Raw genomic sequence first — 18,007 nt, 5'->3', positions numbered from 1 at the left:
CTGCTGGGATTGAACTCCCAGCCTTATGGGCAAAGCTTTCAGACGGCTGCCTTACCACTCTGCGCCACAAGAGGCTCTCAATTTAGCTTATAACCATTATAATTACACTTCTACAATGTAGTCCACTGAACTTAAAGTTATAAGAGATCTTTCGTAATACAAATTATTATTTTCACAAAAAAATATTTCTTTCTTCTCTTCTAAAAGCAATCTGTGCGATTAATATCATTATGCCAAAGATTATCAAGATCTTTTTTATCCAGAAGTAACATGAGTGTGGCTAGAAGTGATGATACTCTGGTAAGTGAATGATGGAAGTATAATGATGGACTTAATATTGTCTGAATTGTAATGTGTGCAAACTGTGGTGTGTAGGAAATTCATATTGATACAAAGGAGATAACTGATAAACCCTCAGAAGAGAAAATGTCCTCTTCTCCATTTATCCTGCTGTGAGGCAGGGTTAGGCTGAGAGTGGTAACTCCAGCAGTTGGCATGGGGTAGGATGTGTTTTTCATGTATGCGCCATACCTCCCTGCTGTCAAACTCTTCAGGTTGCAGTGATTGTAACTCATTCAGATTTTCCATGTCAACATAGTGAGGGAGTCAAATAAATACTAGAGCTGAAGGGAATGATGGCCATGCTGTCATTCCTAAATAATCTAACCTTCTGAATTATTCTATCATTTTATTGATTGGTTGATTGAGTCTCAGATTTATATGCCACCCTTCCCCAGAGGCTCAGGACAGCTCACAAGAGTTTATAATTTACAATAGGTTGAAACAGTTCTAACCTTTATAAAACTAATAATTTACATTTTAAGATTTACTGTGCACTCTTATTGTATCCATTCTTGTGACTAGCAATGTTTAAATAGTAATAAAAACTAAGCAAAGAGGGTTTTTTTCTGGAAATTATAGGCTGGTTGCATATCAGAAAGTCAGTAAAGTGCTTTTTAAATCTGCCTTATTTTTTGTCTCTGTAAACTTCCAATTTTTTTATAAATCTCCATGTGTCATGCTTTTAATGCTGAATCAGTTGTCTTAATTTGCTAAACTGATTCCTCAGCAGCCAGAGATATTGCAGCATTGTGTCACTGTGGTTTAAGGCACTGTTGTGTATTCTTGGAGGATAAATGTGTTTTTTAAATCCTAAATTGTACAAAGGCCAAAACATGCACACACATACACATTGGAGACAGAACTTATTTCCCAGATAATGTATAAAAAGCATGTGTTGGTGCAGCAAAAAGAGACATCTCATTTTAAAAAGTAAAGTCTTTTCAAAACATACACGAAAATGTTAGCAGTTAGACTATCATTGGGAATGGTAATGGCATAGCAAAAACCCACATTCTGTCCAGCTGTCCTTCAGAAGATCCCAGGATAGTGTTTATGGTTCTTTCCTGTTCCACATTATCTTCACAAGAACCCTGCAATGTAGCTAGTCTGAAAGAAAGCACATAGCCCACAATCAGTTTGTAATTTTCATAGTTTACAACACATATTTGAATCAGTGTCTCTGGTGTCCTAAATACTCGATACCATCGCAGTGTAAACTGTGTCAGTTACATTTCCTTTTCTGTACTCGCACAAAGAATAGTGTGTGCACTTTTTCCCCTCAAGAGAACAATTTTATGTTCACTTGTCTTTTCTCTCCCACCATCACTAATTGACAAGGATGAAGAAGATTCATTTGTCATGAAAGCCATCATTCATGCCATCAATGATGATAATGTTCCTGGTCTCCAACATCTTCTGGGGTCTTTGACCAATTATGATGTCAATCAACCCAACAAGGTATGTTGTAGCTCCCTGATAATTTGCTTAGTAGATAGTCTTAGCAATAAAATACCACTGTGTCACAGCGTCACTAAAACAGTCCTATTATATACAACAAAGTTTGAGTCCAGTAGCACCTTCGAGGCCAACAACGTTTTCATGTGCATGCACACTTCATCAGATACAGAGAAACAGAATATCCTCAACATTCACATATAGGTTTGAGAGAGGGTGTGGGAGGTTTTATTGCCAAGAAGGGTTAGCCAGAGTTTATACATAAGAAACTGGGCAGTGATAGTTGAGACTGGATTAAGGCAGTTATCATTATTTGTGAATGGTCATAAATAAGCATACAACTACAAGAGTTAACAAACAGACATGATGAAAACTTTGAGTCCAGTGGGAGCCCCAGGGTCTACAAAGTTTAACTCTGGGTATAAGCAGGAATTGAGAGACTAGGCATATACAGATTCACACTCCTTCAGTTACATCTAGCTAATGCTTCCTGGCAATTAAAAAACGCCTCATACCTTCCCTCTACCTATGTGTAATGTTTAAGGATATTCTGTTTCACTGTGTCTGACAAGGTGTGCATGCACACAAAAACTTATCTTACCATATTAAAAGTTCACTGTCTTTCCAACAACGTGCCAGCCCTGTGATTGTCTCTCAGTGGGATTCCCTCATGGATTGGTCTTCAGTGGGAAGGCCCTCCCCCACTGAGGGCCAATCAGATGGTCTTCCCTGTCCCTGTCCTCCTTCTCTGTGCCGCTTCATGGAAGAGCCAGCAGGAGGTGAGCCATGGAGCTGGGGGAGTACGAGGAAGGCCTGCCACGTTCCCCACCCTCCTGCCTTCCAGGAAGTCAAGGGAGGCTGGTTGCATGTGCTCTGTCATGGCACGTGGCATTCCTCGTCTTGCTGCCTGCCGGGAAGGTGTCAGAGGCTAGCTGGCTGTGCTTCACCATAGTGCACAGCGCTCCCCGCCCACCTGGCTCCCGGAAAGTCACTGGATGCTGGCTGTGTGTGTGCTGCTCCCCCCCCCTGCTACTGGGAGGGTGATGGAAACTAGCTATATTCTGCTGTACCAGACTGGGTGGCCTGCTTTGCTAGCTGGGCTGCCCTGCCTTTCTTCAGGCAGTTTTTAAAACAGGCTTTGCTCCTAGTATCTCGAATAAAACATTGTTGGTCTTAAAGGTGCCAGTGGATTCAAACTGTTTTCTGCTGCTTCAGACCAACCCAGCTGCCCACCTGAGTCTGTTGCACATCATGTGCAGATCCCCCCCTAAACATTTATCAGATGCATCTGTCTAGCCAGTTATTCCTCATCTTTTAATTCTGCTTTTGCTGTTCTATATTATTACAACTTATTACCAAATGTATCTTACAGTCTTTCATTAGAACGTCACCCACCTTTCTAGTAGCATAGAGCATTTATATCCCCAATATGCAATGTAGCAAATGTAACATTAATATCTCCATACATCAATTTTGACTGTAACCTCTAGCAGGAGTGATCAGTGTTTAATATCTTATTATTCACAGCATGGGACACCTCCATTTCTGATTGCTGCTGGATGTGGGAATATTCAAATGCTTCAATTATTCCTAAATCGAAGTGCCCGCATTGATGTCAAGGATAAAGTGAGTAGATGGTGGTCATTACTAGTTTTTTTTTTAATTTAGTTCTTTATTTGTAATGGATTTTAGCAGTTTGGTACAGTTTTTTAACTACTATTATGAAACATTTTGAACAGGCAGGATCTAATGCCATATATTGGGCATCTCGACATGGTCACGTAGAAACTCTAAAATTCCTCCATGCAAATAAATGTCCTTTGGATATTAGAGACAAGGTAAGTACAATAACTTTTATCTTTTTAAGTAATTATTTATAATAGATATCACGCCCATACCTACAGTGGGTCAGCCCAAGCCCCAATTGAGGAGTGGGAGCAAAAAAGGGCTGGAAAATGGCCTCCATAGTGATGCTGTAGGAATGTTCTGTGTCTCTCTGGCCTTTACCATAGAGATCAGGGAGAACTAGAGTGATGTCTCATCCTAGAGTGAAAGTGGTGTCACATCCTTTCAATTCCCCATGCATCACCCTCAAAATCTCCTGGCATTTGCTGAGATATTTCTGGCATCCCTGTCCCTAAAGCGGACATAAAAATAAAAGACATAAAAACAACAGGTGAGGAAATATAATTCAGTTAAAAAGCAATTTGAACAAAAAATGTTCTGGAAGTGCAGGCATCACAAATTTTTAGGGGCAAGATCATGCATGTGTGATGCCTTCTATACCCTTATAAATATCATCCAGTATTCACAGAAAGTCACTATAACACATAATTTGGGACTACTAAATATTGTGGCATGAGGAGTAACAATAGTATGTGGCTTTCTAATTACAGTCTGGGGAAACTGCACTTCATGTGGCATCTCGTTATGGTCATGTTGACGTCGTACAGTACCTGTGTAGTATTGGAGCAAATCCAAATTTTCAAGATAAGGTGAGTAATGAGGTGTAAGCATTTTTTTTCTCTGCCACCTTTTGGGGCTAACTCCATGTACCATCATTACTTGAGTGGTGGAGGGGGCTTGGAGATGAAGGAATTCAGCTGCAAGGCACCCCTCTCCCATATTATCTGGCTGGCTACAACCATATATAGGAAACATATTCCTGATTTGAGCTAGTCTCAGTTACACATTATGAGCAAGCTGGCCAGCCAGCCAATTGCAAACATCCAAAGCCAATCATCCTTTCCTGTTATATTCTCCTGTGCTGAATTCATGACTCGCTGCTTGCTCTGATTAGCTGATTCCAGCTATGTTTTCCTCTGTGTACAAAATGATTGAAATTTCTTATGTGTACACACAAATTATATCAAGAAATAGAAAAATATATGTAATATATATGTAAATAAAGCACAATAGTTGGAAAATACTGCCCTTTCCAATCCCATCCATAACTGTGTTGGATGAGATTTTTTTATTAAACATAATCTAAATAAATTCAGTCTGCTTTCAGATATCCTGCTTTTGTCATGGCAGAGCAATTGTAGTTTCACTGCATGTTATTACAGTGAGAGCCATTTAATTATGGTAGGAATAACTATAAACTTTCAAGGATTATTCATGTTACATGCAAAGAAGAAACACTGTACACTATAATGTTCATTGGTAATGTTAGAGTATCTCTAATTGATGGGTGATCTGCAAATATTACGTTAATAAAACCCTGCTTTACAACCTGAACCTGGGAATAAAGTTAGATTTCCAAAGTGAATTCCAGTGTGTGCATAAGGCTTTTAGCCTGGTGATTTGCATCTAGGAAGAGATTAATTTATGCAGATGGATCATGTTGCTTTTTTTAAAATGTCAACTTTATTAATAGTATTATTTTATAGGAAGAAGAAACCCCTTTGCATTGTGCTGCTTGGCATGGCTACTATCTTGTTACCAAAGCACTTTGTAAGGCAGGTTGTAACGTGAATGCTAAAAATAAAGAAGGTGAAACACCGCTCTTAACAGCCTCAGCTAGAGGTTACTATGATATTGTGGAATGTTTAGCGGAGCATGGAGCTGACCTTGATGCTACTGACAAGGTTAGTTATGGTTGAATTAACCCACTTATCAAGGAACTTCCTGTTAAAACTTCCTTGTAAAAGATCTTTATGAAATGGTGTTCCTAGCTTGTTCACATATCCCATCATTTAACAAAGATTCTCTGAAGAAATGCAATACGATACACTATGAATTAATGATTCAAACACATTTGTCTTTTTGTGAAATAAGTATTGTTTGATGTGAAATAGGCATTAGCTACATCTGGTAAATCCATTTTAACTACTACTTATGCATCTGGCATTCACATTTCAGGCAGGAGGCAATGGTGTGAGTAAGCAGAGCAGTGACAGGGAAGCCAAGAGAGGCTGCAAGCCAGGGCTGCAAGCAAGTGGGGCAGGCAGGCAGGCAGGCAGCAGAGTGGGGAAACCACCAAAGTCAGAGAAGCTGTACATGTACTAGTGTACACATTGCTACTTTAGAAAAATGGCAAAAAGGCTAGTCACTTTAAACACACAGAAGAAAACTAAGAAACAGCTGAAGGGAATAAGAAGAAACAGCAGGAGTAAAAGAGGAGGTGCCATAGTAGATGGGGATAGTGATGATGGTAAGAAGCACCATGGTGACAATGACAGGGAAAGCTGCAGAGCATGATAGGGAGGCATGATAGAAAGTGAGCTTTCTCCTCCCCACAAACCCTCCCATTGAGGAGACTTGCTAACTTTGAGAGCCAGATTGTGTAGTGGTTAGGAGTGCGGACTTCTAATCTGGCTTGCCAGGTTCGATTCTGCACTCCCCCACATGCAGCCAGCTAGGTGACCTTGGGCTTGCCACAGCACTGATAAAACTGTTCTGACCGAGCAATGGTATCAGGGCTCTCTCAGCCTCACCCACCCCACAGGGTGTTTGTTCTGGGGAGAGGAATGGGAAGGTGACTGTAAGCTGCTTTGAGCCTCCTTGGGGAGAGAAAAGCGGCATATAAGAACCCAACATACAATCTTCAGCTCCTAGCCACAGAAAATTCCTTTTAGAAGTACTGTTTGCAGTATGACAAATATTTCTTGTGTTTCTGTGTGCACATTTAGGATGGACATATAGCCCTTCACCTTGCGGTCCGAAGATGTCAGATGGAAGTGGTTAAAATACTCATCCGTCATGTGTGTTGTATAGATTTCCAGGACAGACATGGGAATACCCCCCTTCATGTAGCCTGCAAAGATGGAAATGTCCCCATTGTGATGGCACTCTGCGAAGCAAACTGTAACATCGATATCACTAATAAGGTTAAAAAAAAGTCAGATGAATTATTTTTGATAATATATAATAAAATCTCAGGTGAGGGGATGGAGACATTCTCCTTCACAGCAACAGCGGTGTTCCAAAAAAATTACATTTTCCTAGGACTCCAAATAGTGGTAGTGAGGAACTCCCGACAGTCTTATTATTCCATTGCAATGATGGGTTTTGCAAGGTGCAATATCCAGCTATGTATGGATTCACCCCAAGCATAAGAATTGTTTTGCATATTTTCTACTGTTACAAAAAGAAGTAAGTAGCTTGGCCACCTTTTCATGTTTTCCTAGAATTTACTACAAACAACATGTAAAAAATACACCTCAGCAGCTCTCATTTCAACATACTTGCTAATTTAACTGTAAAATAATGCACAGTCTTTCCAGAGTGTACATTTAATGGTCTTGGATCTCCTGCATATTCTGATTAATATTTTCTGATAAACTGCTTAATAAAGTGTTTAAAACCTAAATACAATGAATAATTTTGTGGCTTGCCTGTAGAAGTCCGGATCACAAATCCATTCAAAATATTTTTGGAAAACTATTTTGAATGACTTTAAAGCTGGCTGTACAGCTCTGCTCAGAATGCATGCATAGGTGTATGTAGAAACGTAAAAAATATAGAGCTTCATCAGCAAACAGCTATTCTGAATAGTTTATAAAGTCCGTTTTTAAACTTAAATTTTGGAATCTTTTTAAGGGACATAACTGAATTTAAAAACATAAGGCATTGTACTGCCTCCTAAAAACACTCTGTGACCTTCTGTGCTTAAGCAAGCTATGGAAAACGCTGGATTTTTGAATGACCCCATGAATCACATATCTGGATTATTTTGTTAAATGTAAGTGTCGCCAGCTGCCATGTAAAAACATGTGTTCTCCTACCACACCCCATGCTAGCATAATCCTGACTGTTTGAGCAGTTAATTGCAGAGCCATGACAGAAACTCTGTTTTCAGGAAGGCAAAATTAATACAGCTTAAAAAAAGGGCCAATGCTGAAGAAGTCTTCCACACACAAAATGGTCAGTACCCCTAGATTCTATTGCATAACAGCTTAAACTGTTTTCCAACTGCATACTTGGCCTTGAGAGTAAAGCATACATTCAGTACCAGTTTAGCATTAAATCATCACCTTTCAAAAAGAAATAATGGACTTGATGAAGCACTTATTCTGAATTGTTAAGTGTGACATTAATCTGTTTATTAATTTTACATAATTTCTAACATAGTGTCAACAGATTAATTCTTTCAGTATGGTACAATCTACTTTTTACTAGCATGGATTCTTTTGGTCTCAGGCAGGTCTTTTGCAATCCTATAGCTGGATTAAAAGAAATTACCTAAACAATGATAAATTCAAAGCATGTGCTCAGCCACCAAGCCTCCCCCCCTCCCCTTGAATACTCTTCTTCCTCTGCTACTTCTCTGCTTATCTAGAATGATTAGGGAAAGGGTCCTAACATTTGGTGAAATTACAATGCCACAAATAAACATGGTATCATCAAGCACTGTTGAACAGAGTTCTAGAAGGGGCACATTTATTTAACCAAATAAGTAATGAGTGTCCCAACACATTTGGGGATCTAATGCTCTTCATCAGGGGAAAATCTTTATAAAAAGTGATAACTCACTTACTAAAATGTTTTCAGAAGATCAATATATATATTTCATATACTATTTTACAGAAGTATACATTCAGTCTTACATGTAGTTGCAAGAAACTTGTAAAGCTGAAACTTCTAAAATGATTTTATAGACATCCTGTTAAAAGAAAAGGAGGGACAGCCCCCAAACTCATGAAGGCATTTTGCCTGAAACAATCCTTGGACTACAGGGTACCATTTTACAGTGCCACATGACTTATCTGGGAAGGTGTCCACTCATAAAAGTAGGATGTTGTTAGGACTCCACTCCTGAAGATCATTTGAAATAGTATGGTATGAGGCACAGAGAGCTGCAATTAGGAGAATAAACTTTTCTGCTTATTCCCATACAAGCAGATTCATTCCTGTATTCTACAGCACAATAGTTTTTCTGTAGCCAGACAGAGAGCTTTCAATCCATAAGAATAATCATACCAAATCCTTTTAAAAGAGAGAATTGTCATCCAGCTGTTTTAACATGATTGAAAAGTCTGCATAGTGTAGCTTAGAAATGCATTGGGACATTGCGTACTTGGCTCAGTAAAATTTATGTGTACCTTCTAGATCCGTGTGCAAAGTTACTAATGCGTCAGCTAAAAGAAATAGGTTAGAATGAAGATAATAGTAGTGAAGGGCACTGTTGAGAATACATTGCAAATGGGACATTCACAAAAGTTGAAGTGTGAAATAGATACTTTAATTCTTTCTTTATATGATGTTACTGCAAAGAGCTGAAAAATAAGACCTAGGGGTTCACATAGTTCACAAAACATCCCAGTCAATTGTTGTTCTCTTACAATGCTCTCATTCATTGAAATTAGGAGTGCTTCCTCTTGGAGTTTCCTGGGAATCATCTAAGTGAGTTGTAGGGGGCTGGAAATTGAAGTGAAAATGAGACTGACATGCTGAAACACTCTTAGCTGTTTTATAGCAGCCTGAACATGAAGATATTTCTGCTAGGCAGCCCTAGAGTATTAATACCTCAATTAGGTTGTTACTAAGCAAAACTTTATTTTCCTTTTTATAGTATGGGCGTACACCTTTACATCTGGCAGCAAACAATGGAATTCTTGAAGTTGTCCGGTACCTGTGTCTCAGTGGAGCTAATGTGGAAACCATAACTTCTGTAAGTATGACCCAGTATTGTGTCTGGGGTCATATTTTACTAGCAGAAAAAGGAACTCAAAAGAACTGGGGATGGTGCACTGGAGTTTTTTAAACAAAGAACTGAACTTAGGCACATTATTTTGTCTAGGGCTGCCAGCTCTGGACTGAGAAATTCCTGAATATTTTTGGGGTAGAGCCTGGGGAGAGTGTGATTTAAGAAGGAGAGAAATATCAGTGGAGCATAATTCCATAGAACATTGCTTCCAAAACACTCATTTTCTCCCAGAGACCAGTTGTAATACCAAAGGATCTCCAGTCACCACATGGAGCCTGGCAACCCTAATTTTATCTTTAAATGGTTCTTACTGGCCTTGAAAACAATATACAGTTTTTAAATGACAAACATATAATTTTTAATGACAAACATGTAATGTTTACTCATGAATAAACTGGTATAACTTATTCATGAGCTAGCATGACTTATTCATGAGTAAATATTCCCAGGGCAGAGGCTTTTCCTGGCTGCCCTAGATCCCAGAGGGCTGGCAGGGGGAGCATTTCTGGGCCCCCCACAACCCACCCTCATTCCTTGCTGAGGGCTATCTCTTATTGGGAGAGTATTTCAGAGGTGGGAGACAATCTGGTAGGGAATGAGTTATCTGTATGAAATTTGAGCTAATTGGCCCTCATTAGCAGAAAGTAATTTGAACTGATTGGCCCTCACTGGCAGAGTGCACTCTCCCTATTAGCAGCACATCCCCAGGGCGTATATAGGGAGTGATTTGTCTGCATGCAATTTGAACTGATTGGCCCTTATTGGCAGAGTGCTCTCCATTGGTGGCACACCCTCAGGAGGGGCCAATCAGGTGAGGAACGGGCTTTCAACTTGAGCTTTATTATTTTGAGTGATTAGTGATGCAGTTTCTGAGAAATCACTTGTTTTGTTTTAGTAAATTTTTAGCCATTTTTTCAATGTCATCGAAACCTATAAACATTATAGGGGGTTGTTGTTTGAAAAATAGCTCTTCTGAAAAGCTATTATATGAGACAAAAGTAATATTTCATAGTGTGCATGTATGTGTGGGCGAATGGATGAATAAGCAAACGTGCAGGTGAGCTTGTAAAGCAATTACTACTTGTCAAGACGATCTGCACCACTGCGTCCAGTCAACACCACCTGCTGTCTTTTCTGTCTCACCAGGGTTGAGCAATGTTCCTCAAACAGACATTCTGAAGAATTGATGAAAAACAACTAGCTATCACACACATCATTGACTATCACATTTTTTGGGGGGTGGAATCTGTGCGAGAGACACAAAGCCTGGTTATCCAAAACTTTCTAGCTAATCCTTAACTCTCAGAACAAGAGCTACTAAAGGCCATGTAATGATTTAAGTCCATTGTAAATAAAAATTTTGCTTTCATTTACTATAACTGCAGAAGATCTTTTTTATGACATAGGTACCCCCTTATCTTGCTTTTGATACTCATCCTACATTGCCTGGGAGCCAGTTCTGGCATCACAGTGGATAGGAAGGGCAGGTGAAAAATGCCAATCCCTGCTGTGAAATAATCATGTATTTTTTTGACATTACAAAGCTCACACCACAGTTAAGGGGAAACTGGCAACTTTTTAGCTTTATAATGATGGATGATAAACTTTTATCAAGGGGCAATTTTCCCACTCTAATACACACATTCCCCCTCTCTTTATTAACAGCAAATCAGCAAATCAATTTTTTAGAATTTCTGCAAGTCACAGATACAACAAGATCTTGCAAGCATTGGGTTTGGTAGGGTGATAGAAAATATGGATTGCTGTTATCTAATATTTGTGATGAACACTGGGATAGTGGTGCCAAAGGAGTGTAAACCATTGTTCTTATACCTTGTTCTCACCAAGACAGTTGCAAATAGTTCTAGACAGGCAAAGGATTTTGTAATATTCACATTTATTACTGTAGATTAAAGTCTGCTGCTCTTAATAGGTGACTAGTAGAATCATAGAAGAAGAAGAAGAGTTGGTTCTTATATGCCGCTTTTCCCTACCCAAAGGAGGCTCAAAGCGGCTTACAGTCACCTTCCCATTCCTCTCCCCACAACAGACACCCTGTGAGGTGGGTGAGGCTGAGAGAGCCCTGATATCACTGCCCGGTCAGAACAGTTTTATCAGTGCCGTGGCGAGCCCAAGGTCACCCAACTGGTTGCATGTGGGGAAGCGCAGAATCGAACCTGGCATGCCAGATTAGAAGTCCACACTCCTAACCACTACACCAAACTGGCTCTGGCTAGAATTGGAAGGGGCTATGCAGGCCATCCAGTCCAACCCCCTGCTCAATGCAATATCAGCCCAGCTGCTGCTTAAAGTCCACCAGTGAGAAGTAGCTCACTACATCCTTAGGCAGCCGATTCCACTACTGAACTACTCTGACTGGGAAAAACTTTTTTCCTGATATCTAGCCAGCACTGGTCTACTCATAGTTTAAAACCATTACTTTGGGTCCTATCCTGTGCTGCCAACAGAAACCATTCTCTGCCCTCTTTTGACAACCTTTCAAATACTCAGAGAATGCTATTTTGTCCCCTCTCAACCTCTTCTTCTTGAGGCTAAACATTCCCAAGTCCTTCAGCCTTTCTTCATAGGGCTTGGTCCCCAGTCCCCAGATCATCCTTGTTGCTGTCCTCAGTATCCTCTTAATTTTATCCACATCCTTTTTGAAGTGAGGCCTCCAGAACTGCATACAGTACTCCAGGTGCTGTGTGACCAATGCAGTATATAGAGGTCCTATGACATCTTATTTTGATGTGATGTATCTGTTGATACAGCCCAAGACTACATTTGTCTTCTTTACCACTGCATCACACTCTCTACTCATATTTAGCTTGCAAGTACTCCAAAATCTCATTTATACACACTGCTACCCAAAAGTGTATCTCCCATCCAGTATGCATGCTTCTCATTTTTTGTGACCCATATGTAGAACTCTGCACTTCTCCTTATTGAATTGCATCTTGATCTCATTTGCCCACTTTTCTAGCATGTTTAGATCTCGTTGAACACTATATCTATGTTATGGGGTGTTCACTATTCCTCCCAACTTGGCAATATATACTAATGTAATGAATAGGCCCTGTACTCCTCCAGATCCTTGACAAAAATGTTGAAAAGTACAGGGCCCAGTACCAAACCCTGTGGCACCACACCACTCATCTGTCTCCAGTCTGATGAAACACCATTGACAATTACTCCTTTGGTGCAGTGTTCTAACCAGTTCCTTATCCACCTAACCATCTGAAAATCAAGTCTGCAGTCCTCCAATTTACTCATCAGAATATCATAGGGAACCTTGTCAGATGCCTTACTGAAATCTAGGTAAACAACATCCACTGTGTTTCTGTGAACTAGTAAGCCATTCAGTTTAAAAAGGAAATCAAGTCATCTGGTAGGACCTGTTGGAGACAAATCTATGTTAACTTCCCCAGATCAGCAAATTGCCCTTCAGATGTTTGCAGATCACCCCCTTTAAAATCTGCTCCGTTATCTTCCCTGCAACTGAGGTCAGACTCTCTGGTCTGTAGTTTCTCTCTCTTTTTTGAAGATTGGGATAATATTCATTCTTCTTCAGTCTTCTGGCACCTCTCCAATCCTCCAAGATATCCTAAATCTGATGGACAAGGGTTTCACAAGCTCTCCAGAAAGTTATTTGAGCATTCTCAGGTGCCCACCATCTGGGCCAGGGAATTTGAACTTATCCAGTGCCTCTCAACAACCTCCATATCAACCTGCCACCCAGACACTATACCTTACCTACTACCATCCCTTGATGTGTCCATATTCTTCTGGGGAAACACAGAGGCAAAATAGGCACTGAGCCTCTCTCTTTTCTCTCTGTCCTCTATCAGAGTTTCTCCATCTTCACCTAACCCCAACCTTCACCTAACCTTCACCTAACCCCAACCCTAACCTCCATCTTCACCTAACCCCAACAGCAAGTCTCATTTATCTTATGCTTGCTCCTCACGTATCTGAAGATGCTTTTGTTGTTACAGTGGGCTTCCCTGGTCTCAGCTCACTCCCAGCTTTGGTCCCTCTGATGGCTGACCTACCATTCCTTGTAACCTGCAGAAACTCTTCTTTAGAGGTCTGTCCTTGAACATTGCTTGAACATTTCCTTTTTCTTCCTTAGCTCCTCCTGAAGTCCTCTGTTCATCCAAATAGGTTTATTGAATCCCCTACCACGTATCTGTTTTGCTGGAGTAGTCATGGCTTGAGCATACAGTAGCATACAAGATAGCCAGTTTGGTGTAGTGGTTAGGAGTGCGGACTTCTAATCTGGCATGCCATGTTCGATTCTGCGCTCCCCCACATGCAACCAGCTGGGTGACTTTGGACTCGCCACAGCACTGAGAAAGCTGTTCTGACCGAGCAGTAATATCAGGGCTCTCTCAGCCTCACCCACCCCACAGAGTGTCTGTTGTGGGGAGAGGAATGGGAAGGTGATTGTAAGCCACTTTGAGCCTCCTTTGGGTAGGGAAAAGCAGCATATAAGAACCAACTCTTCTTCTTCTAGCTCTTGTTTAAGGAGAGCCCACCTGCCACTTGCTCTTATCTCTTCTAGCATTCTCTTCCACGGGATCACTCTCATTGTGTCTCTGAGTTTATTAAAGTTTGCCCTACAAAAGCCTAACATACACACCTGACTTCCAGCTAGTTCACCAGCTAGTTCACATGCTTAAAGAAGGCTTAATAGTACATCATCTTGAGCTTCCCCAAAAAGTCATTGCAAAGAAATCCAACAAAATCTTTGGAGCAAATAACTTTCAAAGAGTTGTTGATGACTTTACTAGGATTTGAAAACTCAAGACATCCTCACCTATATAAATAACTTAGTTTGTTTCTATAAAACATGAGAGGACCTTTTGTTGGGGCTGAAAAGGACTCTGAAATTATTCAAAGAATCTAGAGATAAACAGGCAGGGGATAAGTGCCAGTTTACATGAAATTTTTAAATTTATGATTTGCATGGGAGAAAATCAGGTAGAAGTTACAGAGTTTCTTTTCAGTTGAACTTCTGAAGTATTTCTCTTCTTCAGCAGTTGGGTTTCTATATTACAATTTGACATTTTTCCAGTCAACATTAAACTGCTCTTCTGCAACAGTGTTTAAAGCTGGAGCTCTTGCCCATTCTCACTGACATGTCTAAGAATGTGTTGTGTTTTTTTGTAAATGCGAAAGTCTGAAGCTGTGCATTTGTTTTATGATTTTTCGATGGTATATAACTAGTGCACATTCTAGTATGCTGACATGATTGCAGCACCCACCAAACTTAAGGGTGGAAACTTAACTTCTAGTTGTTTAACACTCTGGGCTGGATATTTATGATCTCTCTCATACAAACCAATGAAGATCTTGTATATATAAATATTATATTTATAATATATAATATATAAATATTATGACATGAATAAATAGTTGACAGAATGTGAATGAAACAGTGTTTGAGTCTCCAACCCCAATTGTGCAGTGAGGGGTAATTGCTAACGGGGACTGGGATAGCCTGACTGGTGATGTCACTGTGAGTAAGAGAGATGACCTAGGGTGTGAAATGGTCAAGGCTCTCTATATAAGACAGCGAGTAAACTGTGACGCCATGACCTACTTATAACCCTGAACCTGTGTGACAGAAGGTGTAGAGTGGTGTTGGGCGCTTCGGCGTCCAAAGTGGCCATTCGCGCCCGAAGCAACCAGCGCTGCAAAGAACTGCTTTAGTCACCAAAGGGTGGTAGGGACTCTGTTTGACTGAAAAGGGTTATCACAAATGTATCATTATTAAAATATTGGAGCATATTCAATGTTGCCAAAATGATTTACATTTAAAGAAAACAATATTGAAAATATTGTATATTCCTACATATCCTAGCTAGGTGTCTTTGCTTTATTCCTTAATCATGTCGTTTCTGACAGCATTTGCGTGTCTCCTCAAATATAATGGATAAAAAAGGTTGTGACAGTGACTTATCTTTTTACAGGATGGAAAAACAGCAGAAGATCTGGCTAGAGCTGAGCAACATGAACTTGTAGCTAGTCTGCTTGCAAGGCTGAAAAAGGTAAGGAAATTAATGAAGAATTCAGTTCACCTTCAGGCTGATTCTTATCATCAAAAAGTATTATGAAAAATGGATAAAAATTGCATATAATTGGGTATCTGCTTTTATTTTAATGAGCCCCAAAAAACAATTTTTAAATTTTAATTACTGTACTACATAAGAGCATTGCCATTTTCATACAAACTTAAAGCTAGAAGATGAATAATTTTCCAGCTTTGATTCTGTTCTTCAAAATGAGAACAAAATTTTAGTCTTTCAGGTTTATCTGACCAGAAACACAAAAGATTCTGCTGTTGCAAAATACCGACTGACTCCACAGCTGGCTCAATATTGAACATTTGCGAGTTATGCACCTCAGGCCAAGATAAATTTTGGGATAATGTAATGAACTTTCAAGCTTGATAGGATAAAAGAAGAAAATGTATGATATGTGCTGAACTCATCTGAATAGCTGCACCTGGTTCCTTACAATTCTGCGAGCTGCTTTTTTAGATTCTAAGAATATTTAAAAGCAACTTCTGTTGCAGGAATCCTCTATTGGTGGGTGACAGGATAAGAGAGCATTACACTGGCACTTCATAAGATAAGCAAAAAGTTAATTGTTTCATAACCTCCATATTACTGAGCACTTCTGTGCAGAGTTATAACTTCAGTTGGCTTAAACTTCGCACAGGATTGTAGTGTGAGTCAGTCTGACTTCATAATCTGAACACTGCCTGCGGCGCCGCGGACTAAATAAAAGAGTAAGGGCTTGAGGGGCGGGTTGTGTCCGGGATGAGGAAGGGTCCAAATTGGACCCTTCCTCCGGACAGACCATTTGGAGGGACCAATCGGCAGGCGCGAAGTGCCTGCCGATTGGTCCCTCCGATTTCCGCGCGGCTCGCAGTTGCTCTGCTCCTTTGCCGGCGGCTTGCCGCGTCGGGAGGCACAAAGCACCTCCCGCTGCATCAGGCCGCCGGCAAGGGAGTTGGCTGCCAGGGGCTCCCTGCCCGGCGGTCTGACACAGCGAGAGGCGCTTTGCAAAGCACCTCCCGCTGCATCAGGCCGCCGGCAAGGGAGTTGGCTGCCAGGGGCTCCCTGCCCGGCGGTCTGACACAGCGAGAGGCGCAAAGCGCCTCTCGCCACATCAGGCCGCAGCCCAAAGAGCCCCCGCCAGCCGCCCTGCGCCCGGCTGCCGGTGGCTCCCTTGCCTAGCGCCCGCTGTATTCAGAATACAGCGGGCTTGAATACTAGTTATACATATATAGAACAAATTTTGAATATAAATATATAAGAAAAATAGATGTAAAGCAGAACATGTAATATTGATGGATTTGATGGTATAGCTGTAAGGTACACTACTTATGAAATTTTAAATTTTAAACATATGAAATATTGTGTGTTCTGGAGAATGTTTTGAGGATTGCAAAGAAAAGGATGTTGGAGAGAAAATTCTCCTCCTGTTCCATATTTGATGATGTATAATGATTCTTGATATATATGACTTGTTGTGTAGCCCCTCCTTTTCTTTGTACACCCTTTATTTTGCTATCTTATTTTCTAAAATAAGAGAATATTTAACCCAAACATTATAATATATATATTTGTGTTTTTAGGATACTCACCGAACACTGTTCATCCAGCATCTTCGACCTACTCATAATCTGCAGACAAGAATAAAACTTAAGCTCTTTGGTCACTCTGCATCTGGAAAAACTACTCTTGTGGAGTCTCTGAAGTGTGGCCTCCTGAGAAGCTTTTTCAGAAGACGCAGACCAAGGATTTCTTCTACAAATTCAGTCAGGTTTCCTCCTTCACCTTTATCTAATAAGCCATCAGGTACTACTTTTAAGTTTCTTATTTTGTACCATATAATAAAATTGTGTTCACTCGTACTACTAACTTATTATAAAGAATCGGGCATAGAGGTCATAGTTACATCAATAGTGATGTATTGATATTATCTCATATAATCATGCTCTAATAATTGTCTGCTAGAGGGAAATCTGGATGAAGTACATTTTTCTAATTCCTAAATACTACTTTTTGAATATTGAGGGGTAGGGGAAGCAGTATTGATGTACAAATGTCTAGTCTGCATCACTTCTGTATCACTGCATCAAAAGTATCCCAGATCCAAAGTATTTAATGGCAGAGACAGAGACTGGAGCTGTTGTATCTCAGCAAATCTACAACTAAATAAAGAAGCTGCTGGCTTTCCGTTCCTTTTTATAATATCTGATGATGAAGGGCATTCTTGTTAGTCTTAAAGAGTCACTAGACTGGTTTATGTTCCTTCATCAGCCTCAAAGTGGAGGGCAGGGGTAAACAAAGGCCCGCCCTGATTGTTTGTGCCTTCTGCTAAGTACCAGGGACAAGTTAGGGATGCTGCTAGTTTGTCTGCCTTGCCAGTGGGCAAGGTGGTCTTGGAGTTAGTGTTGAGGGCCCCAAGGCTAATTGTCCTTTCAAGTTTCTACATACATCATGAGGCTACTTGGTCAAGTCAAGTTTAGGGATTTCTGGTCAT

General features: G+C 40.4%; 1 protein-coding gene across 2 annotated transcripts in view; it reads left to right on the top strand.

The window, feature by feature from the left end:
• The window catches only part of DAPK1 (death associated protein kinase 1), a 99,539-nt gene that overhangs the window by 65,884 nt on the left and 15,648 nt on the right, over nucleotides 1-18,007 (top strand). For both annotated transcript variants that reach the window (XM_077344606.1, XM_077344605.1), the window contains exons 11-20: nucleotides 208-300; nucleotides 1,681-1,800; nucleotides 3,325-3,423; nucleotides 3,537-3,635; nucleotides 4,194-4,292; nucleotides 5,190-5,387; nucleotides 6,432-6,629; nucleotides 9,314-9,412; nucleotides 15,424-15,501; nucleotides 17,097-17,319. In XM_077344606.1, coding sequence (XP_077200721.1) covers nucleotides 208-300; nucleotides 1,681-1,800; nucleotides 3,325-3,423; nucleotides 3,537-3,635; nucleotides 4,194-4,292; nucleotides 5,190-5,387; nucleotides 6,432-6,629; nucleotides 9,314-9,412; nucleotides 15,424-15,501; nucleotides 17,097-17,319 — 1,306 coding nt within the window. The remainder of the gene's footprint in view (nucleotides 1-207; nucleotides 301-1,680; nucleotides 1,801-3,324; nucleotides 3,424-3,536; nucleotides 3,636-4,193; nucleotides 4,293-5,189; nucleotides 5,388-6,431; nucleotides 6,630-9,313; nucleotides 9,413-15,423; nucleotides 15,502-17,096; nucleotides 17,320-18,007) is intronic.

Source organism: Paroedura picta, chromosome 7 (genome assembly GCF_049243985.1).
Source record: "Paroedura picta isolate Pp20150507F chromosome 7, Ppicta_v3.0, whole genome shotgun sequence".
Classification (NCBI taxonomy): Eukaryota; Metazoa; Chordata; class Lepidosauria; order Squamata; family Gekkonidae; genus Paroedura; species Paroedura picta.
This window is presented reverse-complemented; position numbering and strand designations above follow the sequence as displayed.